This window comes from Nipponia nippon, unplaced genomic scaffold (assembly GCF_047370975.1).
Source record: "Nipponia nippon isolate SJK-2023a ecotype South Korea unplaced genomic scaffold, ASM4737097v1 scaffold_3, whole genome shotgun sequence".
NCBI lineage: Eukaryota > Metazoa > Chordata > Aves > Pelecaniformes > Threskiornithidae > Nipponia > Nipponia nippon.
Window position 1 is genome coordinate 3,360,573 of NW_028262347.1, and position 24,983 is coordinate 3,385,555.

Genomic DNA, 24,983 nt, shown 5'->3' on the forward strand with positions numbered 1-24,983 from the left:
AGCAGCCTCATGTCATCAGGCTCTGCCCCACCCCATCCTCCCATGTCATTCATGTGGCTTTAACATATATAGAAATAGTCTGTAAATAAGGGCTGCTGCTCCTGATTCTATTAAGTCTCATAATTTCGTAACTCACTCCAGGCTTGACATTAAATATTGATGTTGAGAAGGAATTGGAAGGGGATAGTGTTGTTCTTTGCTCAGGAAGACCTATGGCAACCGCCTCTCAATGCACATAGAAGGGTTAGGGAAGATGCTGGATAAGCCTGCAATCGTTCAGCAACTACTTGCTCTTTTTTTCCTTCTTTTCCTTTCTGCAGTGGCATTTTTTCTTTTGATATGCATTTTCTAAGCTCTTGAGCAAGGCAAAAATGGAAATGTCTCCCCAGAACTTTAACCTTGTGTAACTGATTTGACCTCCAGATTTGTCAGCAGCTGGAGGAAACCTTCAGGGAACTGGGAGACTCAGGAGCTATGGGATCAATGCCCCATTCATGAGGAGGGGATGTTTCAGGGGTTACAGAACTTGCAAATCTGCAATCTGCCCACATTTCCCAGTCTGTGCTCATATCCGTTTGCCTAAATTGTCTCTGCCCAGTTTTCTCCCCCTCCTCCACTTTCCAGCCTTCCCTTCTTGTGTCAGAGCATCCTCCTCTTTTGCTTTCCGATTGGGTTAATTAAGCTGAGCTGCAGTGTAAGTAAGTCCATCAGGGAGCACAGAAGAGTTTTCCTCAGCAGCCGTGCTTAGCACCACAACAGCCTCCAGCTGACACAGCAAATAAGCATGGGGAAAACCTGCTTAGTCCCTTCATCCCTGATGTTGCGCATGTTTTACTCCTCCTGTGGTGATAGCCCAAGCGCTGTCTGATCCATCCTGGGAGCAGTAGAAAAGGCAAAACCTTTACTTGCAATGTATGTATTATTAGATCCTGTAACTTGGTCAAATTTAGACAGACTTTGAGGCATGGCCAGAAGATTGCCATGACAGCAGGGGATTTTCCCAATTTTTACTACCTGTTCCAAAGCATGGAAAGTCTTCAGTAAGACAGTGGAAATAATATAACAAAGAAAAAAAAAAACCACAGAAACGCAGAAAAAAAAATAAAATCAATAACTTGCAAAAACTTTTCTCCTAATTTAGTTCTCAAAATTGCCCAAGCCATTCTGAATGCAACTTTCTACGGCAATGTTAGCCCGAGGCAGACACCGAGCTGAGAAAATTGTCCCCTGAGTGGTTCAGGTCTGTCAAAGTAATGAGGACCTTAAAACCAAGTCTTAGCACAGAACATGTCAGGCAACCTGAGCTATAGGTGTTGCTGCTAATGCTTGGTGTAATTATGCATGCACACACTGCCCTGCACCGGGAGTATAGGAATTGTATAATTTTGTGCAAAAATAAATGTGTCTGTATGCTGTACAGGATAGATTTGTGTATCTCCTTGCAAATGCAGCCTCTCTGTGTGTATACAACATCAGCTCTCTTCTAATCTTCCTGTTAACAAACATAGCATGTGATTATCTTTTTACCCATATTATCACAATTCTGTCTCTTGTCTGTACCTGATCCTGGCCATAGGTGTCCTGTCTAGCTCAGCAGTATCTTGAGACTGTCAAGCATGATTAGGAGCTAGTTATCCTGCAGCAACAGCCGGGCAGGGCTCTAAGAATAACTTCCCATTGGCCTCTGTATGTGTTGGCAGCAGCTAGGCTTGTCCTCTGCCTCGCAGTGACAAAGCCACTGGAAGAGAAAATTAATAGCAAATTAGTAATAGTTTATCCATGTATTTCTTTTTGGAAGGGGTGGTTGAGTTTTGCTGCTGATTCTCTGCTGAAAATACATGTTGTGGTCTTCCTGTATTGTCTGTAAAATGGGGAATCATGGGACTGCGGTGGGATAGATGTCAGACTGCTTTTCTTTTTCTTGCCCCCCCGAAATGCTTGCAAAGCTGCTGCTTATCAGGGCTGTGTCCACACTGTCTCATTACAGCTATCGGCAGAAAGAGTAGAGTCAATTCCCCTTGCTGCTGCTGGGCTTGAAATTGTGTCTCAGCTGGATGTCTCTGCTAGTGCAAGTATGGGGCTGTCCATCAGAGTCCCGTCGCTTCATTTGACTTTTGGATCGGGTGGCATCTCAACTGCCCTTCAGCCTGTTAAAAAAATCCAAGTCAAGTGGGGACAGAAGGTTTTAGCCAAACCATTCTGAAGTGGAAGTCCTCTCAAGAAGACATCTCTTGCTAGGTCTGATCTTGGGTATTTTTTCTCAGAGGGAATCTTGCTCTGGACACAGCAGCTGCACTGAGCCCTGCTTTGTTTTGAATGGTTATGCCAGAATGGTTAAAATTTATAAACAATTTTAATGCAGTTTTTATTACATTTGTAAGGGAAAGCCAAGTAAGGCACGTGGTAGATTAGTATTGTTCAAAACATGTCTATTTTGTGCTGTGTTGTTTCGTTTGTAAAGAAGAGATCGTGCCTTGTAGCAATCTCATATCTGCAGAAGATGCCTGGAATTTGGGGCTGGGGAACTTTGGGGCAGAAGTATGGACTAGTCAGCCTTCTGACATCTCTGAAAGATCTCTTTTCAAGCCCATGGAATCAGCAGAAATAGATTATTTCAGCTAACATGTGCAAGTTATGAACTAACCAGATTGGGACCTAATTGCCCTAGGTGCTACAGAAACATGGAAAAAGACTGTCCCTCATCTGACCTGCTCAAGGGCTGAAAGACAGAGGCCAGTTGCTGGAAGAGCCGTCACATAAAAAGGCAGAGTGACAAAATAAATGGCATGTGTCTGCCCAGAAGGTTCATGGATGCATAAAGACCCACGCAGAAGCATTTAGGAATTTGGTCGGAGTTAGTAAGTGCAGACAAAATGAAACAAGGAGGTGTCTAATATTTTTTTTTTCCATAATCTCCAGCACAGATGTCACTATGAAAATATTGCTAATGGTTGCAGTAAACTGAAGCTTTCCTTTAGGTTTGGGAGAGCAAGTGCCAGTCAGCACTACTCCTTCCTGCTAGTGATAACGTGTGTGTTGGACTCAAGATCTGGCTACAATTTGAGATGGTCCAGCCATCCCTGTTTTATGGGACTGTACTTGCTCATCTGCTCTCTGTAGCCACTCATGAAGGAAGCTAAAGATGAAGGATTTGCTTTGTCAGATCTTTTCACTGGCCCCGTCCATGGCTGGTGGTTGGTGCTCCAAAATGGATTGGATACCAGCCATAAATGAAAGGAGGAAATTTTATGCTGAATAAAGCATAAAGGGAGACTCCATTCTCGCCTCTGCTGCAAACTCTGCATCGCTGAAGAGAAATCATCACACCTCTGTCTGTCTCTTTCCTCCCAGTAGTATAGTATTGTTAACAGCATTTTCTTTATGTTCCTACTCCTGCTGTGTGTTCAGCCTATTTCCAACTGTAAGGTTTGGTGTAGTTGCAGGATTGATGGTTCTTACTCTAGAGGATCCCTGATCTCTGTGAGTACAGAGCTGTGCTCTGCATTAATCACATTGGGCTGGCCAGTTATACACTCTTCATTGAGAGAACTTCCCAATCTCTCTGAACCATCAAGTACTGGTCACTGGTAACTGAAATTCATCTGGTCTGCAGATAGCCTGATCCCATGCAGCAAATCCAGTAGCTCTACATCCCTATGAAGCTTTATTTCCAAACCTTATTCCCCATCCTGGTATCATCTCTGATTTTCCCAGTCCTGTTGCTTTTACCCTGTCTCTTTCAGGCTGCTCTGCTCCAGTTGCCTTTTGAATATGTAGTGAAATCTCAGACTTTGAAGACTGAGGCTTCTCTCCTGGATTCTTTGCAAGTGGTTTCCCCACCTCCAAATATAGATCTCGCTGCTTCGACAACCAGTAGATCAGGGTCTAAAGGTTTTGTTTTTTCCTTTAAGTCCCATGTTTTATCCTTGCTGGTGTCTCACATAGATCGTGAGAGGGAAATAGCCAGTGATCACAAAGCCACTGCGAATACAGAGTTAGTCTCTGTGCCAGGCTTCCGGGAGACAGCTGAAGTATGGTCTCTGTCTTACGAGATTTGGCTCCTTGTGGATTTATACAGTGCTAATTACAAGACTTCAGCCTGAGAGAGAGGACTTGTATCTCACAGATCTTCCTAAGATTGCAAAACAGGGGGAAACATCCACCCACTGGCATTCAATGCAACATAAATTGTGCTATACAGCCTCAGCCAACAAGAAAATAGCTGCCTGCTGACTCACCGAGAAACCTGGGGTCAGAGCCCCTTCCTTGCTGTATGAGGATCAAAGTGGTGTTTTAGGGCTCCCATCTGAACCAAGTCCAGAAAATTTAAAGACTTCATTTGGGTACTCTTCAGAGCCCCCGAAGCCTTGAAGGGAATTCGCGAGCATAAGCTTGACTTCTGAGGAAGGAAACGCCGTTTTCCTCAAGGCTGTCCTAAAATGCCGTAATTGATATACAAGCTGGGAAGACCTGCTGGGATGAAACCCAGTTCATTTTCTTTTCAATATTCATCATTCATCAGGGGCAGAGGCTGTGTTTATTCCTCTTCGTGTCTAGAGCTAATCAGGGTCTCCTTACCTGTGAAGTGCCTTTTAATTTCTTGGCCAACTTGGCACTGCCAACCCCATGAGAGCTGCACCTCAGTGAAACATTTTGTAGTGAGGAGAACAGAGCCCCAGGAGTGTACAACAGCTTGTAGGGGACAAGAATGGAGACTTTGAAACAGAAGTCAACCTGACATTCTGGCTTTTGGCAATTCTTCTTTTTCTCAGTGCTTTGGACCTATGTGGTCTCATACACACATTCTTCGAGGTAGGATCAACAAACTTAGGCACTATTGTGACATGGTTTGCTTAATAAATGACCTTGTGTGCTCTTGTGTGCTCTTGCTACAGTGTTTTGTTTGTCTAGGGGTTTACATTTCCCCCATTACTGTAATAAAGAATAATTTTGTAGATTTATCCTCAGAATACTTTCAGGAAACTGGGAAATACTGTTACCTGTGTTGTGGAGGGTGGCACTCAGCCATGAAGACTCATGGGCAAGTCTGCTCCAGAAAAGAGAGTTTAACGCTGGTCTCTGGATTTGTAGGTTATTTCCATGACCTCAAAACTCCATTATTTTTTCTGTGACACTGAATATTTGCATTCTTTTCTTTGAGTCTCTGCGTAGCAAATTCCTGGAGGAACTGAGAAACCGTTACCAACCTCTCTGCTCTCCCTCCCAAGCACAAAGGAAGACAGCTCTGACCTGCTTTTGCTGATAGGAAAACAAGTCTGAAATGCAGGCAGAGACACCATCCACATGCAGTTTTGTCACATGGGGGAATCAGGAAAAAAGGAAGAAAGTCCTACTCATGACAAGTGTTAATCCCATCACTTACTACACTTCTGTCAGATGCACAGGTAACAAGGTGATGGGCACCATCTGAGGGCCTGAATAGAATAATCTGTGTGACGAGGGAAGGCCATGTTGTCTCACCTTAGCTTAAGTGCCTTGCAAACAAACCACTCCTGAAATTAATCTCTTTAGGACAAGCTGCAGCTTGTGCTGGGGTCTGTTCATTGCAGTGAGCTCCAAAGAAGAGATGGTTTGGCATGGGATGCACTCAAAGAGAGAGTTGCCTTCAGTTTGTCAGGCATTGGACAGGTTGTAAGTTTGGGAAGAAAGGATTTAGCTGAAGTTAGAAGCCAGTCTTTGTTGGGGGAGCTGTTGACAATGCCTCTGTATGAGTTTTCTTGCCATGTCGGCTCCCAAAGAAAAGTTTCTATCCATGGTAATCAGGGTTTATTAAAGGAAGCCAGGAAAAAAAATCTTTAGCTGAGATTAAAGGGATTGTGTAGCTGCACTTGGTGCTGAATCGCTGTGTGCTGGCTCCGTTGCTGGGCATCTGCCTCGTCAGCATCTGTGCCCGGACTCCTGCATCCCGGGAAATGAATAGCTGTGCCTGAGTGGAGAAAAAGTAAACAGAGGAGCGTGCCGCCTGATTAATGCTGGGCTTCATTAACCACCCAGCTCATGCCATTGGCATTGCCCAGGAGTCCTGGGTGCTGTTGGCTTCCTCCTAGCCAGGTGCTGCCTGGTGGAGAATTCACTGAGCTCATCCCACCAGCCACTGGGACTCCGGGTGGTGTCAGACCCACTCTGCAGGAGGAGGAGGAGGTCATGGATTTTCTTCCCCTCCCAGTGTTGTTTTTCATCACACTTTGGTCCTGTTCTGGATTTTAACATGTACTTTTTCACTGAGCCCCTAGCTGGAGCTGTATCCAGGGTGGGTTTTCTTCCACGGCTCTTTGCAGCCAGGCTCTCACGAGTGACTCCTCTTGCCTCTGACCTTGCTGTGTCCCTACTGCCAACATGTGGCTGTGGCAGGGGACCTGGTGATGTGAATCCGCCTACCAGGTTTGATGGCAGGAGGGTTGTGTGTGTGTGAGCCAAATTGGAAGATGCTGTAGTCACCCATGTTCACCCAGTGACATGTTCCTTTCAGGAGCTGTCATTGCAGTGGGGTGGATTTGTGCCGGTCTCCAGTACAGACGTGACCATGGCTTTTGTGAGATTGTCAGTCAAAACTGAATGCCCCAGCTCTCTCTTTCCCCTCTTCCTGTACACTTCCTCCCAAGCCCTTCCCTCCCTCTCAATTCACAGACCAGTCCTTTGTGTCCTCTTTATTCCTGATTTATTCCTACTTCCTCAGCTGTAGCACATCCTTCTTGACTTTCTCCCCTTGAAAACTGCTGCGTTTTGAGGATGTATTCAGCATTCTCTAGCTTTCCCATCTAATAACAGCCACATCTGAGTTAAAAGAAGTTAAGAAAGTTCCTTCCTCTTAGGCTTTTTTGCATCCAAACTTTTTTGTCCAGGGCCCGTCTCTTGACCGTAGGGTTGCATGTTGTAGTCATGGGATTGTTTCCTGGAGAGCTCAGGGCAGAGCCACCCTGCATCCTCCAACTCAGTGGTCTCTAACCTTTGCAGTAAACAGTCAACAACAGTAAACAAGTAAACAAGTAACCATGCTGTACACTAGCATCATAACTTGCTGTCCTTCAGGAGGCAACAAGTCCTTAAGCCAAACTGTGTGAATTCAAGAAATCTTATGGGGAATGTGTGGTTTGAAAGCTATAGAGCAGAAACCCTAGTTCCACAGGCAGGATTGTGGTGTGAGACCTGACTCTGAGACTTTCGTCTGACCGTCAGTGGAACCCTGTCTGAAACAGCTGGATTTGCAAGAAGGCTTCCTCTGATCTGCTTTCATGTCCAGACTAGGTTTAAATCTGGTGTAGCTCCGGTTCTAGAAAAAGAATGATATCTTCCTTTGGGATTGCTGCATGTCATGAGGGTTGTGTAGCACCAGAGCCTAACCGTGGTCAGAGAGGGAGGTAGGCACGGTCTCAGCTCTTTCATGGTGTGTGTGATGAAGAGACTCACCCAAGAGATCCAGCCTCAGAGAAAAGCTTTTAGAGTATTGTTATGACCTGTGGCATCCCCTCAGTATCACCACTGCATGTGAAGGGTGGAGCAGACGGCCACCTGTTCCTAATAAAGGGAGAAAAAGAAGGGCTGCTTTCTACAAAAAGATCTTTCCCTACAGATCTCTGGGGCTGTAGGGGCTGTGTGACCTTCCCAGGGACCTTGAATGTGCTGGTGAAGGGGCTGTTGTGGCAGGAGCCATGTAGAGCTGCTCAGAGGGACAGTCTGGTCTCACACAGGAGCCCTGCATGCTAGGTCATGGCGTTGCTCCTGGACATGTCTCTGGGGGGAAAGAGGAGTGAGCCTGGTCATTGTGGGAAGGCAGTTTGGGTTTATTTTGGAAATACCCAGCTCAGACCCTAAGTCTAGACCTCACTGCCTGCTCACTTTGGCCTTTTGTTTACTTGGGTTTTTGTTATAATATAATTAGTCTTTTGCAGACAGAGCAGCCTAAGAGATTGGGTGTGTCTATGGCACTGCATTATTTGTCTTCCCAGATGCTATGGTTTCTGCTATCCAGACATGGGTAATAAAAAGACATGCATAACCCCCTTCTCGTTGATGCATCCTCTAAAGGGTAGTACAAACCCTGCTCTATTCTGCAAGCTAAACAACCAGTCCTCCTTGCCTCTGCCCTCTGCTGTTATTTATTAATTAAGCCAAATTATAAATTATAGCCCCTAGAGGCTCAAGTACTGATTGGGACTCCAGGACAGAGGGTGCAGGGAAAACAACATGAGCAGATGGGAGAGGAGTGAGTGCCAGCAGTGTACAGAGAGAAAATCCTGCTCCTAGGGTCACTCAGATGGCTGATGGAAGATGGCAAGATAGCCGCAGGCTCCTGCTCTCCCTGCTTTGTCCCAAAAGGCCGCTCCTGTGCTGCTTGGTGGCTATTGGTTGCTGGCAGACTGTTGACGCTCTTTCCTCTGCAGTTGAACATCTTCCTCCATAAGGTTCACTATTTTTGAAGCGCCGTTGTCTGCTGCAAAAGGGATTCCTCATCCAGCTTTCCCAGGGTTTCTTATTGGGGTGTCTGGTTTCTAGATCAAATTTGCTGTCTTTGCCTGGAGGAAGGTTCCCCTCACCAGTGACAGCCTCACCTCAGAGTCAATTGCGATTCTCTCCTGCTTGGGCCTCAGAGATTTCACGTCTGGAGCGTATCTCCTCGTATGTTGTGTTGACCACTTATTTTAATAGGCAGATTTCCTCCTGTTGTTGCAAATCTACTCCTGGGTGTCGTGATGACCTTCAGGCAGATGGCTCCTACTGCAGAAGAGGGGCTGTTTGTTACCTCTTCAGGCTCTGGGTCACGGCAGTTCCCATTTCCCTGTCCTGCAGCTGTGCTGACTCTGCAGGGCTAAGAGGAGCAAAATATAGGGGTAAAAAAGATATCGTTTTAGTACTTGAAAAGAATAATTTCTTCCTAGATCTGTCTAGTGCTCGATCAAACCAGTGTCTGTTAGAAATATGGTTCATAACTCATAAGTGACGGGAGCCAGTGTTCAGGGTCGCCACGTGATGTTTCTGAACACAGGACTCAAACAGGGACAGCTTTCCTCTTCTGCTGCTCTCTCAAGGATGGCCTCTTTTGAAAGAGGAATGGTTGTGCAGGGAGAGCTCATACCGTCGCTGCTCTATCTATCATAATAAAGGTTATTAAAAGCCTACGTGACCAGCCTGCGTATCCCTGCAGAGCGAATCCTCTCCTGCTCGCAAGACAGTCTTGCAAACTCTGCAATATAAGCTTGATTTTATTAAATATTTGCTTGACCAGAAAGGCAAAGCAGAACAGGGTAAACACACCTAAAGTAAATGTGAAATGACCTTTGTCCGTCATCTATCCAACGCCTGCGGCTGCTGCGGTAGGGAGCGCAGTGGGAGGTGAAGGTGATCATACAACAGCTTTGAAATTCTGGCTACTGTGAGAATTTTGAAATATTGGGGTGGCATAAAAGTGGTGGATGCTCTGCAAGCCCAGACTTACCCTTTCCACTATCAGATCTAATCAGTCTACAGGTCAAAAGAAGACAGGATTTATTCTCTTTATTATTTCTTGAAGTAAATTTTGCAGTTCCACAGGCGTTAGAGAGTTGCACAGATGTGAAAAAACCACGAATCCAGACTTGTGTCACTGCCACATCTTCCTCCCTGCTGGGAACTGCAAGCAGTGATTTTCCCTTGCCTCCTGCTTGCACAGGGCTAGCTGTCATTACCTTTGCTCACCTAGTTACACCCCTGATTTCAGGAACGCCACTCTGCAAGAGAGGTGATAGGACACTGGCCTGCAGGAGTGAGGCTGGGGTTTGGTTTGTGTCCTTTTCGAAATCAAGAACAGTTTTGTGAAATTCTGATCTGGGTGTTAAAGAGAGATGGAAGGAGGAAAGACTTGTGTGCCTCAGCCTGGCCACCAGTAACAAGGATTGTGCAGTGAGCACTCAGCAAGGCGCTTGGCTGGTGAGACCTGAGCTGATAGGACTCTATCTCCCACATGCTCTGTGGGGCCATAAGGGGCCAAAGTTGCTCTTCGTACAGAAGCAGCCATGAAAAGGCAGAGGAACAGGGGCCAGATGGATGTGTTGAGTAGGAAGATGCATTTCCATGGCATGGGGATGGGGCTTGGTGATGTGCTCACCAAGTTACAGAAGCTTTTTGAACCCCGTGCTGCTCCAACCACCCTGGTTAAAACCTGGGAGATTTTAAGAGACTGAGTGGTGCAAGGAAGCCCCCTTCCCTCTCTTTGGAAAGTCACCAGGCTGCACCCTGGGCTGTTAGTTTTCCTACTTCATGGACCTTTAGACTTTATTACTGTTAACAGTTACGCAACCCCTTTCTTCTCAGTCCTCCGAGACGCCCAGGGGAACTGTATCTCTCTTTTAGACAATGTTTTCTTGGCTGTGCAGTGGGTGGAGAGCGTCCTTGTGGTGAGAGCCCAGGGGAGGGAGGAGACCTGGTGCTCTTTTTGGTCCATGCTTGGCTGCATGCCCTTTGTAGATGTGGCTGTGAAGGCTGGCACACCACGACCCCTACGCCTGTACTCCAAGCTGGACTGCCATGAGGCAGCTTTGATCTGGAAGCCACAGAGAGCCTGTTCAAACAGGCCCATTCTGGACCAAGATCTCCCTGAAAGGATGTTAATGTCAGACCAGATCTGGCTTCTTCCTGGCAAACTTCGAGGGTTGCAAAAGAGCTCAGCATCCATCTGGACCTGTCCCTGTAGGCAGGTCACTGACCTTCTCTAGGCTTCAGTCCCTCATCCAGAAGAGCAGGATAATAATCCTTCTCCTGTCCTGTCTTCTTAGATAGCAAATACACAATTGGGTCAAAGTTGGCAGTGCAAACAGCAATACTGCTTGATGTTTCTACATTAGCCTTCTGCACTGCTCTGGCTTCCAGTGAATTTTTGTGCTGCACCATGGGGTGCGTGTGTGTGTAATGGAGAGTAAAAGGGTGCTGATTTATTATTCTGCTATGTGATTTCTGCTCTTTCTACCAGCATCTATTCTTTCAGGAGGGCTCCCTTTGTGCTGGTTTTAAGTAGAGAGCTCAGAGACGAGAAAGGGAGGATTAGCAATTAAATACGCTCTGATGATGGCATGGTTGTGAAGGAGGGAGGAGGAAGGAATACTCCATAGTAATGTACTTTTGTTTTCTTTTCTCTTTGCTTGTAGGACAGAATCTGCCAGGGAATTGGTGTTTTGAAGACTCTTACAGCTTTTAATCCTCATTCCCTTGGGAATACAAACCCTTCTAATCATGTCACCGGCCATGTGGAAATGGACTTGCTTGGTTTCTCACCTCCTGCTGTCCACCACAGTGTCGCCTCTTAGTAGGCAGCAGCCACTCCATCCAAAGAGGCCCTACATCACTTTCACTGGAGACCAAGCAGAGGGAAACTTCAACCACTTGGTGGTTGATGAAAGAACTGGGCACATTTACCTGGGAGCTGTCAACAGGATCTACAAACTCTCCAGTGACCTGAAGGTCCTGGTGACCCACCAGACTGGTCCTGATGAAGATAATCCCAAGTGTTATCCTCCCAGGATAGTCCAAACCTGCAACGAACCCTTGACGCCCACTAACAACATAAACAAAATGCTCCTCATAGACTACAAGGAGAATCGATTGATAGCCTGTGGGAGTCTTTACCAGGGCATCTGCAAGCTTTTGAGGCTGGATGACCTCTTCAAGCTGGGAGAGCCCTTCCACAAGAAGGAGCATTATCTCTCTGGGGTGAATGACAGTGGCTCTGTTTTTGGAGTCATTGTTTCTTACAGCAACATGGATGACAAGTTGTTCATTGCCACTGCCGTGGATGGCAAACCTGAGTACTTCCCCACTATTTCCAGCAGAAAGCTCACGAAGAACTCTGAGGCAGATGGGATGTTTGCATATGTCTTTCATGATGAGTTTGTGGCCTCTATGATCAAGATCCCCTCAGACACGTTTACCATCATCCCTGACTTTGATATCTACTACATCTATGGCTTCAGCAGTGGTAACTTTGTCTATTTCCTGACTCTGCAGCCTGAGATGATCTCACCACCTGGCTCCACCACAAAGGAGCAAGTTTATACCTCCAAGCTGGTCCGGCTTTGTAAGGAGGACACAGCCTTTAACTCCTATGTTGAGGTGCCCATTGGCTGTGAGAAGAATGGGGTGGAGTACCGGTTGCTCCAGGCAGCCTACCTGTCTAAGGCTGGAGCCATCTTAGCAAGGTCTTTGGGTGTTGGCCCTGAGGATGATATCCTCTTCACAGTCTTCTCCAAGGGGCAGAAAAGGAAGATGAAGTCCTTGGATGAGTCTGCTCTTTGCATCTTTGTCCTGAAAAAGATCAATGATCGCATCAAGGACAGACTGCAGTCCTGCTACAGGGGAGAGGGGACGTTAGATCTGGCCTGGCTCAAAGTCAAGGACATTCCCTGTAGCAGTGCGGTAAGTGAAGCCCCTAAGTACCCCACCTTAACCTCCTCATGTGCTCACAGATGTTAGAGCGTAGCTCAATGATTGGAGCAGGGACCAAGGAACTGAGACTGCCTCGTCCCAGTCCTGGCTCTGCCTCCAGCTCACTGCACCACCTAATTTAACCAGTTCATGCCTCAGTTTGCTCATGGATGAGCTGAGAAAGGTATCATTTTCTGACCTCCCCAGGCATGCTATGTTTGCTGATGAACTAAGCCAAGCGGCCTTGAAATCTTTAGGAGGAATTTGCCTGTTGTAGTTACTTCACTGTGCAATTTGTTAGGGGTGAAATCACATTTCCTTGGCAGTCTTGGCTTGAACATAAACCAAAACAGGACCTAGATAATGTCAAGGGCTTGAGCTGGTTTCTGTGTCTGCTGGTGTAATTTTATTTCCCTGGACTGGAGTCAGAGCAGGATTTGTTCAGGGAGCTTTGTGAAGCTAGGGCTTCGTTTCTTCTAGGGTCGAGAAGCACCAGTCATTAACCATCAAAGTCCCCCGTCTTCCGGTTTCCAGCCAGCTCTCCATTGCCTCTGCACTGAAAAATTAAGGCCTGGCTGCAGATCAAGGATTAAATGCTGCGAGATTTAAGGGCAGGACTGGGGAAGAGGCTGGTCTACCTGACCTACAAATGGTCTTAAGAAATTGTCTTAGTTTATTCTGTTGGTTCACTAAAGTGTCATTGCAGAAATCTGCGTCAGCCCTGCCAGCATATGGCTGGCTTTGATACCCTGCACAGAAATCAGCATTACAGCCAGCACTGCATCCAGGCTGCTGTAATAACCGCTTCTCTGGGCTTTGATTTCCTTCCTTAATTAGCTCTTTCAAGTGATAGGCAAGTTCAAGTCTGAGCAAAGGGAATATGGAGAACCACCAGAGTGCTTTCCTGCCCCATAATCTCAAGGCAGTCAGGGCTTGAGATATGGGATTGCTCCGGCTTTCCTTTGTACTCAAGCATCCTTTGTTGGGGGAATCCTGCTGTTGTTCCTTTGCAGGACAAGGATGGACCAAGAGGAAAGCAAACAGAAATTTCATTGCAGGGAGTCTGATCCTCCCTTACTCTGTCTTAATTCCCCTTTACACCAGTGCCTGCAGCATCGTTGCTTGACCTTGCACTGCTCTCATACTTCCACATTGAACGTGTGGAGGGACAAGTCCTTCATTTTACTTGAGATCTCTTCTACCTAGACCTGTAAAGCTCCCTATGGAGTATTGCACAGGGAGAAACGTTGTGCCCAAATCTGGCTTTGATTTTTTTGTTTAGCCTCAAGGCCTCTGCACATTCAAAGACCTGCCTTTAGATTTAAGCTGGGAGCTTCCCACTGGAGTTTCTTTCCTGGGCTGTTAAGCCTCTCCATGCATTTGCAAATCTGTTCTGCTTGTGCTACAAACTAACGTTTGCAATACTGGACCTCTCAAGTCAAGAGGTCTGAAACCTCTCAGTCACCTGGATTCTGTGTCTTTAGACAGAAGCAAAAAGACTAACAGCTTTCTTGTGTCCCTTGGGGTGAGTCCCAGACCAAGAAGACTGATATATCAGACCGAATTCATAGGGACAGGACTGCAGAGGTTGGGAGAGGACAAGGAGCCAGGGACTGGGTGACACAGCTGGAAAAACTGTTAGACCATATTTGTGACTGCATTTCTTCACTGTGAATCAGAGATGCTAATGCTTCCCAGCTGGACAAAAAGCCTGGAGATCCTTGAAGAAAAAGCAGGAGTCTGAAAAGTGTAACTAAGTGGGCTGTCCTCTCCTTAAATGAGTCTACTTAGAGCTGCTGGCAAGCCCTGTCTGAGATCAGCTGTGCTGCCTGAGGGAAGAAGTATTAGTGACTTGGCTGCTGTAAGGGTTGCAGAGTCCAGCTGCTAAGCTTGGAAAATATTTGATGGTTGGTGAAGTATTTTGGAGCCTGGATATATGTCTGTGAGGGCCTTATCTGCTTTGCTGATGTCCTGCTTGCCAGCCATCCACCAGCACTCCTGCTCTGCCTCTTAGCACATTTATTTGAAGCAGCTCTAAAACCAATTACAAAGCCTTCAGTGAGACTTCCCCTGGATTTGTGTGGATGTCAAATATTTATCTGCTGGTGCAAGTAGAGGCTTAACCTGCCTGCAAACAAGGCTGGACCGGAACTTCAGCTCTGCTGCCCTGCCTTCAGCAGCCGAAATCCTGCATGTGAACAGATAGAGCTGATGTGCCTGGCACTGAGCAGATGGGTAGAGATGAGCTGTGGGAAACCCTTGCTGAGCACTGCAGAGAAACACTGTTAGAAGACATATTCTAGCCCTTCTTTGTGGTATTAAGTGTAGGACCATGGATTATGGAGCTGGGCTCACCGCACGGTCCTCGCACCTTGGTGCATGGTCAGGTCTGGCTTTTGGTAACAAGTATTTTTCTATAACTGACTCAAAGGGGATCCACATGTTAGGATGCTTCTGTTCCTGCCTTGGTGTAATGCTCACTCAAGGCCACTTCAGGGCAAGAGAAGTCTCTTGGGGACCATTCCCAGCACAGATCTCCTAACCTGTAATATGCACACAAATAATTACAGGGATGTGGGGGGAATAGTGCACTTGCCCAGAGTAGTACAGTGCAGAGTCTGAAGCTTCTCTGGTCAGGCAGCTTTGTTGGTGCAGCTGGAGCTGGGAAAGTTGAGGTCAGGTAAGACCTGGCAGCAAGCTGGGCTGCATGCACTCTGTTTCATGGTCAACATGCAGTGGGAGGCATCGGGTCTCCAGATGTCCTGCAGGGTTGGATGTCCTGGAGACTTGCCCTGGTCTGGTTTGCAAACCCAATGTGAAGGCAAAGGACTGAGACACAGCTGTGTAATGAGCCTGTGCTTCTCTCCTGCCAACAGCGTGAGCATGTTGCAGATGTTGGCAGTGTGATAGAAGAATTTCCAGAATGGGAAATATAAAAGACTAGAGATGAATGGAAGATCTTCAGTGTTCATTCCTCCCCTGTCCCTGTGTTATAGCTGTCCTCCTATTAATCTTCAGCACAAATCAGGAAAAAATTATGGATTTTTATGTCTAGGCAGTTGATTTGCAAATTGGTGATGTTCACTCAGGTGATGAACAGTTCCAGGTAATACCTTTCTGGTTTTCCACTCTGCAAATACAGGATAATCACTTATATTTAAAAAGTACACTTGACCCCAAATGCTTAGAAATTCATATAATCGGAGAAAAATGAGGCTGGGGATAAAAAGAGTTTTATGAGGTCATCTGATTTGCCCTTCTGCCCTACTTATAACATTTCTGACAGATGTTTGCCTCATCTGTTCTTAACCTCCAGCAACGGAGATTCCTCTCTTTCCCTACATGATATGTCTTCACTGCTAGGAAGCTTTCCCTCATGTCTAATCTAAATCTCCTTTGCTGATATTGAAGCCATTCCTACTTATATAGCCACACAGAGCACCTTCATCCCCTTTGACTATGTAGCAAGAGCATTGTGTGCCACCAAAACATGACCACTTCTGTGGTGCAGCATGGGGCATCAATGTATGGAGCACAGAGAGCAAGGCTGGGTGTTGGCAGAAGGGCTATTCTGAAGGAAACAAAAGGCTGCTTAGAACAGAAAACAATCTTCATGTTGGATAAAGAAGGCCATGGTCAAATACTCTTCGTAAACTTTGTAATGAACTGTTGATATAGTTGAGAAATGCTGGATTTGGTGGGGGTTTTTTATGTTTTGTTTTGTTTTTTTAAAAAAGGCGGTTTGGGAGAACGATGGGCCATTTCGGTACAGGACTTGCTTATTGGGGGATTTGTTGATTTTCAGTATTTTCAGTAATATTAAATAGGATTAACAATAGGTACATTTTGAAGCCCCGTGACAATTGCACTACTGGGGTGCTCAGTAGTGGAGGCAGGGGAGCCTTCTTGCCTTGGGGAGCAGGAAAGTGAACAGCTGATATGCAAGCATGGATGAAGAAGAGGAAGGTATTGGAGATTGACCCCAACGCAGCATGAGGGTGCCAGGGCCTGCTGGGGAGATGCGAGAGGAATGGGGATCCTTGCTGGAGCCTTGGCTTGCAATGAAGTCCCAAACACGGTGTGTTGTTGGCACATGATCCCAGCTGTCAGCTTAGGAGCTGGTTGCAACCCAGGGCTGCTGTCCTGGGAGATTCTGGTCTCCTCATCAGCCTGATCTGCCTCACAGCATCACCTGCCGCTCTGCAGCCTAACAGACTCCAGTCCCTGAAATGAAAACGTGTCACCTCCATCGCTGTAGCTTTTACCGGATACACAGTGCAAATATCTGTCCAAGATAATCAAAGTGTCTGTCCCCAACTATCGCCTGGCTTCTGCCTTTTGCTGGTATTTTCTTTTCCTTTTGGCAGGAAATGGAGTTTGACTGTTTAAATTACTGTATTCAATCTCTTCCTGTTTTTCATGGCAATGCTGTCACTTGGGGGAGAAAAGAAATGTTTTTGAAGCTGACCAGCCAACAAAAGGCCTTGTGTAAAGAGCTGGGCAATATTTTTCCAACACTTTGCTAACAGAGGGCAGGTGAGGTGGGTGTTTGGGATCTGAGTCATTGTCTGATGAGTGACTTGCCTACAAAGGCTTCCTGTGCCTCTGATGCTTCAAGGCACACCTAAGTCAGTAAATCCCCAAAACATCTTTGCAGTTACCGGTGCCTAGATCCCTGAGAGTCCTGCATCTCTTCCATACATCTGTTCCTCAAGTGGACTCTGCTCTCTTACTCCCTCTGCTTTCCTTGCATCCCCCCTGCCCATCCTAGATGCTTGATGCTCACCAGACAAGCACTGCTGTACCCATGGGGTTTAGCTGGATGTGGGAGGAGGTTGTGGAAGGCATATTTCTGATGACTGCTTCCATGGGTGTCTGTCAGGAATGTCTGGATACCAGTTGGGTGCACAGCTGTTTTGCTTTGGCAGCATGAGCCCCTCACCCCAGAATGAGTGCTGCTTGGCCCTCGGGGCTGAGTCATGGGCTCTCTTCTGCTCCATGCCACCAGGTTAGGAAGGGCCATTTCTAGCTGAAGTGGCAGAAGGGCCGTGTGCATGGCATGGGTCAGTCAATCTGACTCCTGGCGAGGCCACTGTTGGTGATGGTGTGGCCACAGTTTTCCTACAAACAGCCTATTTCATGATTTTCCTCTTCCTCCCAGGGCTGTGTTGGCTTGCATTTGTCATTGCTGGTGTTAACAGCACACAGGTCTGACAGAGCACCTCTGAGACACCAAGATGAGGAGTAGCATTACACCTGTTTTACAGGAGGGTTGGCTATGGCACAGTAAAACATGACTTACAGGGCAGATGCAGCTCAGGGACTACTGGTTCTTAGTGCTGTGCCTAATGTTCCCAAATGTTGCAGGAAGAGGAAATATCATCCTTGCTATTGTGTCTCTTTCTAGCATGGGGGACAGAAAACCACATCATTTAGAAAGAAGGACACAGGCTGGGGCTGCTGGAAAGAAGGGGCAAAATTTACAAATTAAAAGCAGGAATTGTCATCTCTATCTGTCATTTCCCCCCATCATTTTCCCTTAAAAGGGAAAGGTTGGGATGAAAGGGAGTGTTAACTTTTGCTTAGCCCTTTGGAAGAGGAATGCATGGAAGGAGCTCCGTGCGATACTGTTGCTGTGACATTTTGCACACACAGCCCCTGCCCGGTTCTCCCGGCTGGGCTGGCTAGTACGTGAGCCTGCTGCTTTCCCAGGGGAATGACTCACGGTCACAGGAACGAGCTATCGGTTTCATTAGACCTCATAGTGTCACTGCTTGCTAGTAGGGCTATCCTAAGTAAATCTCTGCAGGGGGTCAATGTCACTCGTGCTTGCACAATAGGGCTTTCTGTTTGTCTCTACTGGATAGACCATGCACAAGAGTTTTGCGTACACGTCTTTAGCCCAAATTATACAGACTCATGTTTCTGATTCAAAGGGCTCATGGTCAGTTGAGGTCAGCTCTTGGTCAACTTTTAACAGTGCTTTCCTCTTCTTCCTCTGAAGATGCAAGCAAGAGCAGGAATCAAAAAAATGACACAGTGCAGTCTGTGCAAAGGCAGTAGCCTCAGAAATATGGTAATGCCTCTCTGGGAATGCTCACTGGAGACTCAGAGACAGAGCAGACAGGCTTATTACTGCCAGATCTGTATTTGTATAATTGGTCACATCAGTTTGTGTTGGATGGGAGTGTGTGTGCATGTGTGCAGAGCGTGTTGTTGGAGGGACTTGTTGAGCCCAGCAACTTTGATAAGAGGTGACAAGCATCCTCTTGCTGATGCTGGGAGCTGGAGTGGATGGAGGGCTTAACTGGAGAGGCAATACAGACAAGGGGTAGGGCGCTGGCTTAGGGTTTCTGCACCTGAGCTCTGTGGTTTGCAGATCTCCCCCATGCACCTTCCCACTCCTCATTTCTCCATCTCCAGCAGGCCTGACCATCACCTCCCCTGCAAAGCTGGCTGTGCTCTGGGATGAAAAACACTTAATCAGAGAGAAATGTCATATTATCTTCCTACATGAGGCAGCTCAGGCGAAAGCAGAGCAGGGAGCTCTCTCCAGCGACGTGGCTGGTATTTCTCATGATTATTGTCAGTGGTGGAAATGACCAGAGATGTCTGGGGCCATGCTCCTCAGGTTAATGGAGAGCAGCTGAGTTCAAACCTCCACCGCTCTGAGCAAGGTCCTGGCCCCTCTGTAACTGGAATTAGGAACGTCTCCCCACCTCTTCCTCTGTGAGGTGACCAGCAGGGTCATTAACTAATTAGCACTAATTCATTGATTAGCATGCCTAGTGTTCATGCTAGGGACATGATGGCTGGGGGGTCTAATGGAGTTGCAGGAACAAGACCCTCCTGGCTTTTCCATTGCCATATGTGCCTATGGCTGAGCAGTGCTGAGTGAGCACTACAGGACTTCTCCAGCACCTGCATGAGCTCTTAGTTCAGCCTGAGTATAGCTGCTGGCAACATCCCAGTCTTGATATCCTCAAAAGCCCAGTGCTTATTCAGGTGGGCATGCATATGCTAACCTGGTGAGAGCTCATTTGCAGGGGCTTCTCAGGCACCACGTGGGTTCATCTTCACTTTTTCCTCGGTGGCTGTGCTTCCTCCTATGTGCCACCTCTCTGCTTTTAGCCAGCAGGGATAAGGACACTTCCCTGCCTCTGTAAAGTGCTCTGCACTCCAGGAAGGAAAAAAAAAAAGTGGCTTTGGAGGCCCTGGGGGAGAGAAAAACAAAAACTCTTAAACACCTTCATCAACTGAAGCTTGCACTTAAGGGCTGTAAACCAGGGCCTAATTGCATGGAAAGGATGATTGCATTTGAGGTATTAAGTATGTTCCTCAGTATTAAACACCTGTCCTTGAAAGGATACTTCCAGATCAGTGTGCACACAGAAATAATGCTGGTGGTAATTAATTACCTTCTTATCACACCTCCACCCTGCAACCTCTCCTTCCAAAATCCTCATTGTTTGTCCTGGGGGGGAAAAAAAAGCATGCTTTGGAAACAACATCCTTCTCAAAACCATTTATTTACTTCCCAAGCATAAAGCAAGAGGAAACCCTATGTCTTTAAGTGGCCGGGTGCCAAACCCGCTTATAGCGCTGTTCTCTCCTGGCTCCTTGTGTCTGGTTGACCCCACTCACACAAAATGTTCATTGAGGACAGAGCAGGGCCCAAGGCTGCTGAGTTGCTGTTGTGTCTGAGATGTTTCAGGCGCAGCTCCCTCCCCCACCGTCAGTCCCATCTCTGGACCACGTTGGCTCTGCCTGAGCAGCTGCGCATCTCTCGGCATAAGCCCCAGCTCCTGGTGGTCCCCCAGTAGCTGCTTCTGAAGGTGAGCAAGGTGCCAGCTGCTCCATCACTGCTTGTGCCATTTGCCTGTGCTTCTTGCCACGTGGACAATTGGATTTGTTTCTGGGAACTGATCTTTGCTGCTTCCCCTGCCAGGGACCCAGGCTGTTTTCTTCTGTGGTCGAGCCCTGCGGTCACCCGTGGCTCAGTCTTGCATTTTTGGAGAGCTCAATATGATCTCCTTGCATTCTCTTCCATGCCAGGAGATCAGCTACTTCTCAAACCTGACCTCATGTTGCCTCGCCAGGAGGTCGCTTTGCAGGCCAATGGGAATGCTTGTGCAACATTTTTTTTTTTTAAAAAAGCAGCAAGCAAAATCAAGCCGTCCTGGAAGAGCCAGAAGCAAAGTGTCTCCAGCTTCCTTCATGAGCCTGATGCTATTTAAAGCACCTCCGGACCGGGGGCAGCTGAGTGTGGGAGTTTGTACAATAACTGTTTTGTTGAGGAGAGGGTCGAGGGTATGCATTGCTTTCTGGGCCAAATCCTGCACAGACCCTTTCTCGCTTGCCTGATGCAAGTGTAGCTGTTGGGATGAAAAACAGTGCAGGGTCTGTCTTAGTACTTGGGGAATCAGCAAAGATGTTTAGCCTCTGGGAATGATCTGATGCACATGTCTATTTATTTTATATTCCAGTACACACATAACATAAGATTTTTTTTTTTCCCCCTGAAAGAAGCATGTTTATCTACATTGCATGGAAATATGGGTCCCCATTATACCAGGTAGGATAATACAGATGTTGGAAGTGTCCATCCTGAAGCCTGACCGGTGTGAAGGTGGAGACGAGAAAGGCTGTCGTACCTACAGAGAGATGTCCAAATCTCATCTGACCATATTTCTGCCCCAGACACTCTCAGCCTGGCATCTGCATGACTGTGCTAGTGTGGGATATGGTTTTGCTGCAAGTTTGCTCAAGAAGCATTTTATTAGCACTGGCCCAGTCTTTGGGTAACATGACAACAGCTTCAGGACAAAATGTGGTGTTTGCCGAGCCAGCGTGGACCTGACTGGGTAGATATGTCCAAGTTCAGGGTGGAGCTGGGGATCTGGGTGTCCTGCACACATCTACCTCCGAACTGTCCTTCTCTTCAGCTCTGCTTTGTTGCACAGACAAATATCAGTAAGTGGATGAATGTAGCTTGCTGAAATGCAGATCTTTGTTGCATCTTTCTCCTGCAGATAACTGCACAATATGTAGGACCTAACATCTTCCCTGTGCCACTAGCACCCAGTTGCTTCAATTTCAGAGCTAGTAAACATTGCAACCCCAATGTTTTCTGCTTTTTGGTGCAGATTCTAATAATATTTAAGATATTTAAAGAAATACTTGAAATGCAGGCAAGACACCCAGATATGCATGGAACTAAATGGTAGCACCGCAGAAAGACAGAGACCTCTGTTTCCTCCATGCAGTATTGGAGCTGGCGTAGCTGACAGAGCATGTGGGTGACATTAGATCAGTAGGAACAACATCGCATTTTCCCTGTTTCAATGTCATTACCCCGTCGTTGTCAGTGTTCCAAAATATAATAGGATTTGTTCAGCTGATTTATCCTGTAAACAAGCGATATTAGCCAGGCGCGTATTCAGACATACAGAGAGAGTGGGAGAGGCGGAGTGAGGGAGCGTGCAGAAAGGAATAATAAAAATGTACTCCTCCTAATGAGGGAATGACCCAGCTCTTATCAGTGGGTTGGGGTTATTGGTCAGGATCCTGCGCCAAGAAATACAGGGCTGTAATTGTAACGATGTCCCTGCTTCTGAGGGCCGGCTGCATCCTTCCACTTGCACAGTCCCGCTTTCAGATGCAGGAAGAGTTTGAGCTTAATGGCTTGAGTGAATTTATACTCAGCTGACACAAGTGCTCTGAATTCCTCAAGCACTGAGATCTGCACAGATAGAGGCAGCAAGTGGGAGATTTTTCTTTTCAGGGCTCGAGTGCTTTAGTTTGTTGTTTAAAGTGATAACCAGGCTTCTTTAAATTCATTTTCTGTGAGATGATAGGACCAGACACAACTCGGTTCTCCCTGATACAGATGCGCAGCCCCAGAGCTCGGCACAACTCTCTGTTATTTGGTGAGCAAGCCAGGGCCTCTTGTACCCAGCTGAGCTCTCTCAATTTCCCCGTAACACTTAACTTACCTTTGCAGGACTGCGGTGAGGTTTAATTAATGCTTTTAAGCAGCTCTGGGATCTCCGGGCAAAGGTGTTGCTTGCATGCAAAGCAGCATTGGTTTTTTAATTCATATAGTGCTGTTGGTGCGCGTGGCACTTTGCAGCCCAAATGATTATTTTGTCTGTGTAACAAAATAATAATTATAGTAATTGTGATTCAGTGGAGAATCTCTGGTGATGCGGCGTAGGGGAGGCAGCTGGACTCTATCCGGCAAGGTGCTGGTGTGCGTCACTGGAATAGGAATGAGGGGTGCCTGGCAGCTGCCAGAAATGCTCCAGAAACGCTGGTTTAACCATTCTGTTGCCAGTAAGTACTGGGAGATAATAGGCCAGGCATGTTGTCTCTGAAAGGGAGGACAGGCCAGCAAGAGAAGTCTCCTACACCCTTCAATGTTGCGTGCAACAGACAGCAATGATACTGGTGTGGAGATCTTAGAATATCCCTGCAGTGTGGCTGTTGTGTCCTTCTGGTGAAGATGGACATGAGAGTTTGTAACTTGGGGAAGGGAATGTCTCTTTATTAGGTGTCTCCAATAGGACGGACATGCCTGCAAGAAACCCATGTTACTGCAAGGATGCTCAGGATTACGGGGCACAGCTGACAAGAGAGCCCCAGTCTCTTCTTACACCTCTTTCATCACTGCAGTTGATGTTTCCAGGAATTTGTTATGTAGACAATCTTTGGCTGATCGTGGAAATGCGACATCCTTTAGGATAAAATGCAGCAGCTGGCAAGCGCACTTCTTCTCTCAAAGGTGTCTTTGTGCCTACACAGAAAACACTTTTCACCTAAGATTTGCTCTGTCTCTGGGACTCTTACTCCCCATCTCAGCTACAGCAGCACCAGGGGAAGTCAGTGCTACTGTGTTTCAGGTGCGTAACACCACTTTGCTGCTGGAATATGTTCTTACAGAAGAGCTCTAGCAGCTTATTTGATCAATACTTCACTTTTGAAAAATCCCTAAATGCTTATTTACCCAATAGACCGTGGCAGTTTCAAAGGCAGAGTCTCCACACTCAATAATCTCTTTTTTTTTTTAGGGTGTGAAAAATTGCAAGTGAATTTTTTAAAGCTCATGGAAAGCACTGAGCTGAGAGCCACAGAGATCATATTCCTCTGTTTATCCTTCAGTGCCTCATCCATATGATCCTCCAGCCTCTGAGCCAGCAGAGAGAAGTTTATGGGACAGCAGAAGAACTCAGCTTCCTTTTACACTCACATTTGCTGCTCTTCAGGTCCCATCCGTCCTTCTTGTTTGTAGGTATAGTTGCCAGCTGTGAGGGGATGAACCTCAGTAACCACACACCTCATGGATCTGATTTTTCACCCCAGCTACATGGCTTGGTGTGCTAATACTGAGATTGGAATCAAAACGTCAGATTTTTTTTTGAGGAGGTGGAAATGACTTATGCAAAAGGAAGATTTGGCTGACAGTGGTAGTGTTTGGGATGTGGGACGTGAAGGCCTCCATAAATAAGAGTGTTTGTACGATATTGGTCTGTCCCTCTTCCCTGCCTATATCAGACCCTTGGGCTCCAACCAAGGCACTTGAAATATCACTTAAGTTCCAATAACCAAACACAGAGAGTGTAAATATCCCACTGGAAAATATTCCTAGGTATAGGTAGTCTGTTCTGCACCTTGTCTTATCACAACATCGTGCGACTGTTTCTCCTGGCAGACGCTTAGAGATGAAGTTGACATAGGAGCTGAAGGATATGGTGAAGCTGGTATCAGAACACCATCTGCCAGTAATGTGGATTCATTAACCTCCTGGTGTTTCAGGCTGGATCCTTAATTGCATCTTCACTTGTAATGGTAGGAATGTCTTCTATGCAAGTGACCAAGAAGCAAGTCTGTTGTTTTGCTGAGGACAGTATTGCACACTTAATATCTATGACGTGCTTCTCTGGATAGTCAGTCTTGGACTTTCCTTCATGTGGGCATGAACTGTTTCTCTCTGATAGCCTGGTGCTGCTTCCAGAGCAGAAATGCTGCCACTGACCAGTCCCATGCCAGTAGTAAGGCAACATGCATAGCAAAAGTGGGAACAGGATTTTGAGAACAAGCCATGGGCTGAAAAGCATTTGCAGTTGCTGCTTACTAGCTCTCTGTCTGTGACACAGGGTCAGCAGACCCTGAAAGCTGTGGTCTGCATCTCCAGGGTCTGCAGCTGGAAATAAGAAAAGCAAACTTACTGTCAGTATTGCTTAAATTTTTCAATATTAGGGTCTAGAAAATTTTTAGGGGTTCACTAATCAATGTACATTGTACACATGGTACACTAATCATTCAGAAAGTTGGTACTTAGAAGATGATAAATTTATAGCAGCAATTATTTCTTACTAATAATCAGCCATCTCTGCTGAGCAAAAGGCCTGAAGACTAGAGAAACCTGTTGATCTCTGTACGAAAGGCAGCCTCCTCTTCAGGAAATTGCAAATTTTATGACGTGGAGGTACATGGTATAGACTGTTGGGAAGCCTTACGCTCACAGTATAGCAGGAACATAAATGCAGGCACAAAAAGTCTGTACTACATTA

At 46.7% G+C, this 24,983-nt stretch overlaps 1 protein-coding gene across 1 annotated transcript in view; it reads left to right on the forward strand.

The window, feature by feature from the left end:
* The window catches only part of PLXNA4 (plexin A4), a 459,725-nt gene that overhangs the window by 17,219 nt on the left and 417,523 nt on the right, over positions 1-24,983 (forward strand). The window contains exon 2 of the mRNA XM_087766199.1: positions 11,139-12,402. Within this exon, the coding sequence (XP_087622325.1) occupies positions 11,224-12,402 (1,179 nt within the window). The 5' untranslated portion in view covers positions 11,139-11,223. The remainder of the gene's footprint in view (positions 1-11,138; positions 12,403-24,983) is intronic.